This window comes from Oncorhynchus kisutch, linkage group LG25 (genome assembly GCF_002021735.2).
Source record: "Oncorhynchus kisutch isolate 150728-3 linkage group LG25, Okis_V2, whole genome shotgun sequence".
Taxonomy (NCBI): domain Eukaryota; kingdom Metazoa; phylum Chordata; class Actinopteri; order Salmoniformes; family Salmonidae; genus Oncorhynchus; species Oncorhynchus kisutch.
The window spans coordinates 45,947,256-45,959,540 of NC_034198.2; the positions used below are offsets into that span (position 1 = coordinate 45,947,256).

General features: G+C 46.3%; 1 protein-coding gene across 3 annotated transcripts in view; it reads left to right on the plus strand.

The window, feature by feature from the left end:
* Window positions 1-12,285, plus strand: part of LOC109886008 (transforming acidic coiled-coil-containing protein 2) — a 129,318-nt gene that overhangs the window by 68,942 nt on the left and 48,091 nt on the right. For 2 of the 3 annotated variants that reach the window (XM_031804943.1, XM_031804942.1), the window contains exons 3-6: window positions 3,722-4,719; window positions 4,978-5,402; window positions 8,586-8,646; window positions 9,163-9,313. In XM_031804943.1, the coding sequence (XP_031660803.1) occupies window positions 3,722-4,719; window positions 4,978-5,402; window positions 8,586-8,646; window positions 9,163-9,313 (1,635 nt within the window). Of the gene's footprint in view, window positions 1-3,721; window positions 4,720-4,977; window positions 5,403-6,027; window positions 6,061-8,585; window positions 8,647-9,114; window positions 9,314-12,285 lie in introns of all 3 variants that reach the window. The other variant, XM_031804941.1, reaches the window with a different exon arrangement.

Sequence of the window (12,285 nt, forward strand, 5' to 3'; positions counted from 1 at the left end):
TGTATATATACATCTTCACCTACTGTATATATACATCTTCACCTACTGTATATACACATCTTCACCTACTGTATATATACACATCTTCACCTACTGTATATATACATCTTCACCTACTGTATATATACATCTTCACCTACTGTATATATACATCTTCACCTACTGTATATATACATCTTCACCTACTGTATATATACATCTTCACCTACTGTATATATACATCTGCACCTACTGTATATATACATCTTCACCTACTGCATATATACATCTTCACCTACTGTATATATACATCTTCACCTACTGCATATATACATCTTCACCTACTGCATATATACATCTTCACCTACTGTATATATACATCTTCACCTACTGTATATATACATCTTCACCTACTGTATATATACATCTTCACCTATCTTCACCTACTGTATATATACATCTTCACCTACTGTATATATACATCTTCACCTACTGTATATATACATCTTCACCTACTGTATATATACATCTTCACCTACTGTATATATACATCTCACCTACTGTATATATACATCTTCACCTATCTTCACCTACTGTATATATACATCTTCACCTACTGTATATATACATCTTCACCTACTGTATATATACATCTTCACCGCACTCCCCCCCGCCTATATACATCTTCACCTACTGTATATATACATCTTCACCTACTGTATATATACATCTTCACCTACTGGTATATATACATCTTCACTTACTGTATATATACATCTCACCTACTGTATATATACATCTTCACCTACTGTATATATACATCTTCACCTACTGTATATATACATCTTCACCTAACTGTATATATACATCTTCACCTACTGTATATATACATCTCACCTACTGTATAATACATCTTCACCTACTGTATATATACATCTTCACCTACGTATATAGACATCTTCACCTACTGTATATATACCCATCTTTCACCTACTTTGTATATATACATCTTCACCTACTGATATATATACATCTTCACCTACTGTATATAACATCTGCACCTACTGTATATATACATCTTCACCTACTGTATATATACATCTTCACCTACTGTATATATACATCTTCACCTACTGTATATATACATCTTCACCTACTGTATATATACATCTCCACCTACTTGATATAATACATCTCACCTACTGTATATATACTGCACCTACTGTATATATACATCTGCACCTACTGTATATATACATCTTCACCTACTGTTATATATACATCTTCACCTACTGTATATATACATCTTCACCTACTGTATATATACATCTGCACCGTACTGATATATATACATCTTCACCTACTGTATATATACATCTTCACCTACTGTATATATACATCTTCACCTACTGTAATATATACATCTTCACCTACTGTTATATACATCTGCACCTACTGTAATATACATCTTCACCTACTGTATATATACATCTTCACCTACTGTATTATACATCTGCACCTACTGTATATATACATCTTCACCTACTGTATATATACATCTGCACCTACTGTATATATAATCTTACACTCTTCACCTACTGTATATATACATCTTCACCTATCTTCACCTACTGTATATATACATCTTCACCTACTGTTATATACATCTGCACCTACTGTATATATACATCTTCACCTACTGTATATATACATCTGCACCTACTGTATATATACATCTTCACCTATCTTCACCTACTGTATATATACATCTTCACCTATCTTCACCTACTGTATATATACATCTTCACCTATCTTCACCTACTGTATATATACATCTTCACCTACTGTATATATACATCTTCACCTACTGTATATATACATCTTCACCTATCTTCACCTACTGTATATATACATCTCACCTATCTTCACCTACTGTATATATACATCTTCACCTACTGTATATATACATCTTCACCTACTGTATATATACATCTTCACCTACTGTATATATACATCTTCACCTACTGTATATATACATCTTCACCTACTGTATATATACATCTTCACCTACTGTATATATACATCTTCACCTTACTGTATATATACATCTTCACCTACTGTATATATACATCTTCACCTACTGTATATATACATCTTCACCTACTGTATATATTACATCTTCACCTACTGTATATATACATCTTCACCTACTGTATATATACATCATCACCTACTGTATATATACATCTTCACCTACTGTATATATACATCTTCACCTACTGTATATATACATCATCACCTACTGTATATATACATCTTCACCTACTGTATATATACATCTTCACCTACTGTATATATACATCATCACCTACTGTATATATACATCTTCACCTACTGTATATATACATCTTCACCTACTGTATATATACATCTTCACCTACTGTATATATACATCTTCACCTACTGTATATATACATCTTCACCTACTGTATATATACATCATCACCTACTGTATATATACATCTTCACCTACTGTATATATACATCTTCACCTACTGTATATATACATCTTCACCTACTGTATATATACATCTTCATCTACTGTATATATACATCTTCACCTACTGTATATATACTCATCACCTACTGTATATATACATCTTCACCTACTGTATATATACATCTTCACTCTACTGTATATATACATCTTCACCTACTGTATATATACATCTTCACCTACTGTATATATACATCTTCACCTACTGTATATATACATCTTCACCTACTGTATATATACATCTTCACCTACTGTATATATACATCTTCACCTACTGTATATATACATCTTCACCTACTGTATATATACATCTTCACCTACTGTATATATACATCTTCAACCTACTGTATATATACATCTTCACCTACTGTATATATACATCTTCACCTACTGTATATATACATCTTCACCTATCTTCACCTACTGTATATATACATCTTCACCTACTGTATATATACATCTTCACTACTGTATATATACATCTTCACCTACTGTATATATACATCTTCACCTACTGTATATATACATCTTCACCTACTGTATATATACATCTTCACCTACTGTATATATACATCTTCACCTACTGTATATATACATCTTCACCTACTGTATATATACATCTTCACCTACTGTATATATACATCTTCACCTACTGTATATACATCTTCACCTACTGTATATATACATCTTCACCTACTGTATATATACATCTTCACCTACTGTATATATACATCTTCACCTACTGTATATATACATCTTCACCTACTGCATATATACAGTGTTGTACAGTCGCTCTCTCTCTCTCAATAACATTTTAGGGCTTTATTGCAATGGAAACATATGTTTCTCTCTCTCTCAAACGAATACAACTAACAAGCATCAGAAGAATGTCATTTCTCTCTCTCATTCATATATCATTATGTACATATTATTTATCCCCTTACACTGTGTATAAGACAGTAGTTTTGGAATTGTTAGTTAGATTACTTGTTGGTTATTACTGCATTGTCGGAACTAGAAGCACAAGCATTTCGCTACACTCGCATTAACATCTGCTAACCATGTGTATGTGACAAATAAAATTAGATTTGATTTTGATTGATTTGATTTGATCATTCAAACACCATATCGGGATTGTGTCATGACTATATATTACCTATCATTTATATTTATCTGTTCCTCCAGGTCTTGGCTGTGACTCTGAGGCAGACGGTGAACCCGGGTCAGAGGCTAAAGGTCACCATGGTAGCTCCCTGTCCATAGTCTTTGACGAGGACAAGCCCATAGCTGCTAGCGGAGCCTATAACCTAGACCAGCTCATAGCTGCTGCTGCTGCTGCTGCTGAGGCCCAGAGCCGATCAACTCTAACCCGCTCTCTGAGCCTCCAGGCTGGGGAGCTAGACGGCTCCGGCCCCCTAGACGGCGGAGGATCCTCCATCTCAATCGGAGACTCCCGTCCCTTAGCTGAGGCCTTTAGTGTTGACAGTGGTACTGAGAGTGCTCCAGGGACTCTCCGCAGACCCTCCAAGAAGGGGCCTCTCCGCCCATGCGGCTCCCTGAAAAAGAAGCCTCTCCCCAGGCAGAGCTCTAACCTAGAGAGCCCCCAACTGCCGTCCTCCGGAACCACACCGGAGCTGGAGAAGAGTGCCGAGCCCACCAGAGCAGCCAGACCCCTATTGGTCTCTGAGGATCTGGAAGCAGGAGGAGCCACAGTAGACTCCGCCTCGCTCACTGAAGAGACCAATCACACTAGCCCAGAGACAGATAATCAACTAATCCTGGCCCCTACTTCTATTCTGACTCCGACCCCAGCTATCTCTATACCCAACCGACAGGAGGACACCCCCATCTCCGTGCCGGAGGCCCCCCCAGGCAGCGAAGGCTCTCCCCTGAGTGGGACCTACAAATGGGACCCAGACAACTTTGAAGACATCGACCCATTCAACAACGGAGGGAGTAAAGTCGCTAACTCCCCGCCGTTGGGTAGTAAAGGAGGCGTGCTGTCCGTTGTCTCTAACCCCCCAGAGCCCCCTAACGCCGAGTCAACTCTTCCCTCAACCAGCCCCCCTATTCGAACCTCAGGGGCGGTCAGACTGGAGTTTGACTATTCTGAGGAGACCCTCGAGGAGCCTCCTAAGGCCTCTCCACCACCCAAGAAGCTGGGCAAAAAAGCAGGCTCCAAGGTCTGTCTGTCATAGGGTTGCAAAATTCTTTGAACTTTCCCCAAATTCCCTGATCTTCCAGAAATCCCAGTTGGATTTGGACTCTAGTCTGTCATCATGTTTAGTGCTCCCCTTGGTCTTCATGTTTAATCTGTGTGTTTGATTTTTATTTTTCCTGATTATATTGCTGACTACGTAAAGTTACTTTGGAGTGTTTTGAAAAGCGCTTAAAATTAAAAACTATCATTATTAATATGATGTATTTTTTATTATTATCAGATGCCACTAAGGAAGCCCAGGATGGGTCTGAAGAAGGCCGTCCAGCCCCCATCTGAACCCCTAGACAACAGCCTAATCCCCGATGACATCCCCGTCTCTAAGCCCTCCTATAACTCTGACCCGGCTCAGTGGGACGACCCTAACTTCAACCCGTTCGGCTCTAACAGTGGGATCCCTATCTCTCCCGAGCTGAACAAACCCTCCTATAGTTTTGACTCTGACACCTTCAATGAGTCAGCTGTCAACTCCTTCAAGGGTTCGTCCAATAGGACGGCTGCGTTTCCACCCAAGGCTGCCTCTGGCTCCGCCTCTTTCGAGGTGTCGGCCAATGACGACGAGGTTGATAACGATAACGATGAAGTTAGGGAGCTGGAGGACCACAACCAGAACAAACCGGCCAAGACCAAGAAGAAACCAATCAAATCGTAAGTTTAAATACCATTGCATTATTAGGTGGTTATAAGGCACTTTCACATTGTCATTTGTTTATGTGTTTCTGTTTGTACATTTAGTACTGAATTATTTTAGCTGTGTGTGTGTGTGTGTGTGTGTGTGTGTGTGTGTGTGTGTGTGTGTGTGTGTGTGTGTGTGTGTGTGAATGTGTTTGTCTGTCTGTGCCACCTGTCTCTCTGTCACCTGTCTGTCTCTCTATCACCTGTCTCTGTGTCTCCTGTCTGTCTCTCTGTCACCTGTCTGTCTCTCTGTCACCTGTCTGTCTCTCTGTCAACTGTCTGTCTCTCTGTCTCCTGTCTGTCTCTCTGTCTCCTGTCTGTCTCTCTGTCACCTCTCTGTCTCCTGTCTGTCTCTCTGTCACCTGTCTGTCTCTATGTCACCTGTCTGTCTCTGTGTCACCTGTCTGTCTCTCTGTCTCCTGTCTGTCTCTATGTCACCTGTCTGTTTCTCTGTCTCCTGTCTGTCTCTCTATCACCTGTCTGTCTCTCTGTCACCTGTCTGTCTCTCTGTCTCCTGTCTGTTTCTCTGTCACCTGCCTGTCTCTCTGTCTCCTGTCTGTCTCTCTGTCACCTGTCTGTGTGTTCTCGTGTGCCACAGGAAGTCGAAGGGTTCCTCTCTGTGTTGTCTGTTGTAAGTACAGGAATGGCAGCAGGACTGTTTTGACCCCTAACTGTTTATGTAAATAATGTTTCAGTTTTTCTAAACATCCTACTCTCAGAGAGAGCATGTAGCCCCGTCGTGCTCATCTCCTTCTAACTTTCCCCAAATTCACAAGTTCTCCTGAAATTCTGGTAATCTTCCCAACCAGGATTTCTGGAAAACGTGGGACATTTTTCAACCCTGTCCTCCTCCCTATTAACACAACAGTAACGTAAAGACAACCAATTAGAGAAGCTCTACCATGCAAAACCAACCAATCAGAGAAGCTCTACCATGCCCATTTTCTTCAATGAGCATCCTGCCATATAAATGTAACCTGTCTTGTACAGGTGCACCCCTTCTCCAAGGCAAAGAGAACATTCACACGGTAGAACCTTCTCTATTGAGGAGCAGTGTCTCTGTGTGGTCTAGAACACAATGGGCCCGGTTCGCTTGGCATTACCCGGTGCCACAGTTGGACTAATGGGCACCGAGCAAAACAAACTCGCTCACTATTTTACAAAAGTAGGTCTTAAAGGACTATAGAGTGAAATCTGCTTCTAGAAAATCTGGTATATTAGTATCCCAATACTGGTATCAAGACAGCATTAGTTTGAACTATTCATCTCATATCGCTAACACGCTAACACAGTAACTCGCTAACTCGCTAACACATTAACACGCTAACACGCTAACACACTAACACGCTAACACGCTAACACACTAACTCACTAACACGCTAACACACTAACTCACTAACACGCTAACACGCTAACACACTAACACGCTAACACGCTAACACGCTAACACGCTAACTCGCTAACACGCTAACTTAGCAAAGAATTAACATTGGCGTCTGTTGCCTAATGCAGCCTTTCTATGCATTTGATTTATGCCAGAACTAGGACCTGATTCAACTAATCCTCAAGCCCCTGACTACTTGAATCAGTTTTGCTAGTTCAGGGCTAAAATTAAATAGTGAAACATCTGGGAGGGGGGGGGGGGTGTAATGTCTGGGGGGTCCCCAAGGGGGGGGGTTGTAATGTCTGGGGTCCCCAAGGGGGGGTTGTAATGTCTGGGGGGTCCCCAAGGGGGGGGGGGGGTTGTAATGTCTGGGGTCCCCAAGGGGGGGTTGTAATGTCTGGGGGTCCCCAAGGGGGGGGGGGTTGTAATGTCTGGCGGTCCCAGAGGGGGGGTTTGAATCGTGTACAGGTCCCCGATGGGAGGTTTGAAATGTCTGGGGGGTCCCCGAGGGGGGGTTTGTAATGTCTGGGGGTCCCCAAGGGGGGTGGTTGTACTGTCTGGGGGTCCCCAAGGGGGGGTTGTAATGTCTGGGGGTCCCCGAGGGGGGGTTTGAATCGTGTGCAGGTCCCTGATGGGAGGTTTGAAATGTCTGGGGGGTCCCCGAGGGGGGGTTTGTAATGTCTGGGGGTCCCCAAGGGGGGGGGGGGGGGGTTGTAATGTCTGGGGGTCCCCAAGGGGGGGTTGTAATGTCTGGGGGGTCCCCGAGGGGGGGTTTGAATCGTGTGCAGGTCCCCGATGGGAGGTTTGAAATGTCTGGGGGGGTCCCTGAGGGGAGGGGTTGTAATGTCTGGGGGGGTCCCCGAGGGGAGGTTTGTAATGTCTGTGGGGTCCCCAAGGGGGGGGGGGGGGGTTGTAATGTCTGGGGGGTCCCCGAGGGGGGGGGGGGGTTGTAATGTCTGGGGGGTCCCCGAGGGGAGGTTTGTAATGTCTGAGGGGTCCCCGAGGGGGGGTTTGTAATGTCTGGGGGGTCCCCAAGGGGGGGTTTGTAATGTCTGGGGGGTCCCCGAGGGGGGGTTTGAAATGTCTGGGGGGTCCCCGAGGGGAGGTTTGGCAACCCCAGACTAATGTATACCATTAAAGTGAATCATGGTAGCAATTTTTTTTGGGGGGGGGCAGAAATTGACTTCCAACCTACTGTAATTCTAGTCAAATTAAACACAATGTACGCTAACTAAACTAGCAACGCTAAATCCTGAAACATGTCAGTTCAACAACATGTGAGTATTATGCTTTTTGAGTTTTGATGATACTGCTTCACACCATGCATGCGGAAATCATTATCATTTTCAATATCCCCCCTGTATTGTGAATGACTAGTACACATCTTATTGAGCTAAACATATACACAACAGGAGGGAGAGTAATATGCCTCTTGTTCTTAAAAAGACAATAGAGTTGACGTATTGATTAAGGTTTGACTTATTGATGAAGTATTCATTGATGAAGTCTCTGCAGGGGAAGACTTGTTCTGATCCTCTACTTCTCTCTCCCCTTCCTCCCCCTTCTTCCCCCTTCCTCCCCTTCCTCCCCTTCCTCCCCCTTCCTCTCCTTCCTCCCCTTCCTCCCCTTCCTCCCCTTCCTCCCCCTTCCTCTCCCTTCCTCCCCCTTCCTCCCCTTCCTCCCCCTTCCTCCCCTTCCTCCCCCTTCCTCCCCCTTCCTCCCCTTCCTCCCCTTCCCCCCCTTCCTCCCCTTCCTCCCCCTTCCTCTCCCAGTAATACTTTCAGAGTCAAGAGGTCCCCAAAGAGATCGCCCATGTCTGATGTATCATCACAAGTCAGTCTGTGTTCTCTCACTTACACATGCACGCACGCACACACACACGCACACACACACACACACACACACACACACACACACACACACACACACACACACACACACACACACACACACACACACACACACACACACACAGGCACACACACACAGGCACACACACACACACACACACACACACACACAGGCACACACACGCAGGCAAACACACGCACGCACGCACACACACACACACATGCACACACACACAGGCACACACACGCACAAACACACACACACACACACACAAACACACACACAGGCACACACACTCACACACACACACAGGCACACACAGGCACACACACAGACTTACAGGCACACACACACACACACACACACACACACACACACACACACACACACACACACACACACACACACACACCTCCTCACCTCCTCACCTCCTCCTTCCTACCGCTCCAGGAGCTCACCCCAGTAGATGAAGCCCAGTCTCCTATCCCCCCGCTACAGGACGACCACGCAACAGATGAAGAGAAGCTGGCCTCTTCTTCCAATCAAAAAGAGAAGCTGGTCTCCTCAGCCAACCACAAGTGGGCATCCAGGGAGGCAGAGATAACCTCTGACCCCCATGAGGACCTCACAGCTTTTGTCAACAGTCGAGGTAAGTTAATGTCTGCATGCTGTTAGCAGCATCGCTATTGATTTCTATTTGACGTTGAGCAGCTAGCTATCCTGCCACCCTACCCACCCTGCTCAGTACTCTGCTAAACCCTGACCCTAGATCAGGAGAGGAGAGCCACCCTACCCACCCTGCCCAGTACTCTGCTAAACCCTGACCCTAGATCAGGAGAGGAGAGTCATACTGCCCAGTACTCTGCTAAACCCTGACCCTAGATCAGGAGAGGAGAGCCAACCTACCCACCCTGCCCAGGACTCCGCTAATCCCTGACCCTAGATCAGGAGAGGAGAGCCACCCTACCCACCCTGCCCAGTACTCTGCTAAACCCTGACCCTAGATCAGGAGAGGAGAGCAACCCTACCCAGTACTCTGCTAAACCCTGACCTAGATCAGGAGAGGAGAGCAACCCTACCCAGTACTCTGCTAAACCCTGACCCTAGACCTAGTCTAACCCAGTCCAACCTAGTCTAACCCAGTCCAACCTAGTCTAACCCTGTCCAACCTAGTCTAACCTAGTCCATCCTAGTCTAACCTAGTCCATCCTAGTCTAACCTAGTCTAACCTAGTCCAACCTAGTCTAACCTAGTCTAAACTAGTCCAACCTAGTCTAACCTAGTCTAACCCAGTCCAACCTAGTCTAATCTAGTCCTTCCTAGTCTAACCTAGTCCATCCTAGTCTAACCTAGTCCAACCAAGTCTAGCCTAATACAGCCAAGCCCAATCCAGCCAAGTCTAGTCCAGCCAAGCCTAGTCCAGCCTAGTCGAGCCCAGTCCAGCCAAGCATAGTCCAGCCTAGTCGAGCCCAGTCCAGCCAAGCCCAGTCCAGCCTAGTCTAGTCCAGTCCAGCCAAGCCCAGTCCAGCCTAGTCTAGTCTAGTCCAGCCAAGCCCAGTCCAGCCTAGTCTAGTCCAGCCAAGCCCAGTCCGGCCTAGTCTAGTCCAGCCAAGCCCAGTCCAGCCTAGTCCAGCCTAGTCTAGTCCAGCCTAGTCTAGTCCAGCCAAGCCCAGTCCAGCCTAGACCAGCCTAGTCCAGTCCAGCCAAGCCTAGTCCAGCCTAGTCAAGCCCAGTCCAGCCTAGTCTAGTCCAGCCAAGCCTAATCCAGTCAAGTCTAGTCTAGTCCAGCCAAGCCTAGTCCAGTCAAGTCTAGTCCAGTCATGCCTAGTCCAGTCATGCCTAGTCCAGTCAAGTCTAGTCCAGTCCAGCCCAGTCCAGTCCAGCCAAGCCCAGTCCAGCCAAGTCTAGTCCAGCCAAGTCTAGTCCAGCCTAGTCTAGTCCAGCCTAGTCTTGTCAAGCCCAGTCCAGCCAAGTGTAGTCCAGCCTAGCCAAGCCCAGTCCAGCGAAGCCCAGTCCAGCCAAGCCTAGTCCAGCCTAGTTAAGCACAGTCCAGCCTAGTTAAGCCCAGTCCAGCCTAGTCAAGCCAAACCCAGTCCAGCCAACTCTAGTTCAGCCAAGCCCAAGTCCAGCAAAACCCAGTCCAGCCAACTCTAGTTCAGTCAAGTCTAGTCCAGCCTAGTCAAGCCCAGTCCAGCCAAGCCCAGTCCAGCCAAGTCTAGTTCAACCAACTCTAGTTCAGCCAAGCCCAGTCCAGCCAAGTCTAGTCCAGCCTAGTCTAGTCCAGCCTAGTCTAGTCCAGCCAAGCCCAGTCCAGCCAAGCCCAGTCCAGCCAACTCTAGTTCAGCCAAGCCCAGTCCAGCCTAGTCCAGCCAAGCCCAGTCCAGCCAACTCTAGTTCAGCCAAACACAGTCCAGCCTAGTCGAGTTCAGCCACGTCTAGTCCCGTCTTGTCTAGTCCAGCCAAGTCTAGTCCAGCCAAGTCTAGTCCCGTCTAGTCTAGTCCCATCTAGTCCAGTCTAGTCTAGTCCAATCTAGTCTAGTCCAGACAAGTCTAGTCCAGCCTAGTCTAGTCCAGCCTAGTCTAGTCCAGGTAGTCCAGCCTAGTCTAGTCCAGCCGAGTCTAGTCCAGCCTAGTCCAGCCCAGTCTAGTCCAGCCTAGGGTAGCCTAGTCTAGTCCAGTCTAGTCTAGTCTAGTCCAGCCTAGTATAGTCTAGTCTAGTCCAGCCAAGTCTAGTCCAGTCTAGTCTAGTCCAGTCTAGTTCAGCCAAGTCTAGTCCAGTCTAGTCTAGTCTAGTCCAGCCAAGTCTAGTCCAGTCTAGTCTAGTCCAGTCTAGTTCAGCCAAGTCTAGTCCAGTCTAGTCTAGTCCAGCCAAGTCTAGTCCAGCCAAGTCTAGTCCAGCCAAGTCTAGTCCAGTCCAGCCTAGTCTAGTCTAGTCCAACCAAGCCCAGTCCAGCCTAGTCTAGTCCAGCCAAGCCCAGTCCGGCCTAGTCTAGTCCAGCCAAGCCCAGTCCAGCCTAGTCCAGCCTAGTCTAGTCCAGCCTAGTCTAGTCCAGCCAAGCCCAGTCCAGCCTAGACCAGCCTAGTCCAGTCCAGCCAAGCCTAGTCCAGCCTAGTCAAGCCCAGTCCAGCCTAGTCTAGTCCAGCCAAGCCTAATCCAGTCAAGTCTAGTCTAGTCCAGCCAAGCCTAGTCCAGTCAAGTCTAGTCCAGTCATGCCTAGTCCAGTCAAGTCTAGTCCAGTCCAGCCCAGTCCAGTCCAGCCAAGCCCAGTCCAGCCAAGTCTAGTCCAGCCAAGTCTAGTCCAGCCTAGTCTAGTCCAGCCTAGTCTTGTCAAGCCCAGTCCAGCCAAGTGTAGTCCAGCCTAGCCAAGCCCAGTCCAGCGAAGCCCAGTCCAGCCAAGCCTAGTCCAGCCTAGTTAAGCACAGTCCAGCCTAGTTAAGCCCAGTCCAGCCTAGTCAAGCCAAACCCAGTCCAGCCAACTCTAGTTCAGCCAAGCCCAAGTCCAGCAAAACCCAGTCCAGCCAACTCTAGTTCAGTCAAGTCTAGTCCAGCCTAGTCAAGCCCAGTCCAGCCAAGCCCAGTCCAGCCAAGTCTAGTTCAACCAACTCTAGTTCAGCCAAGCC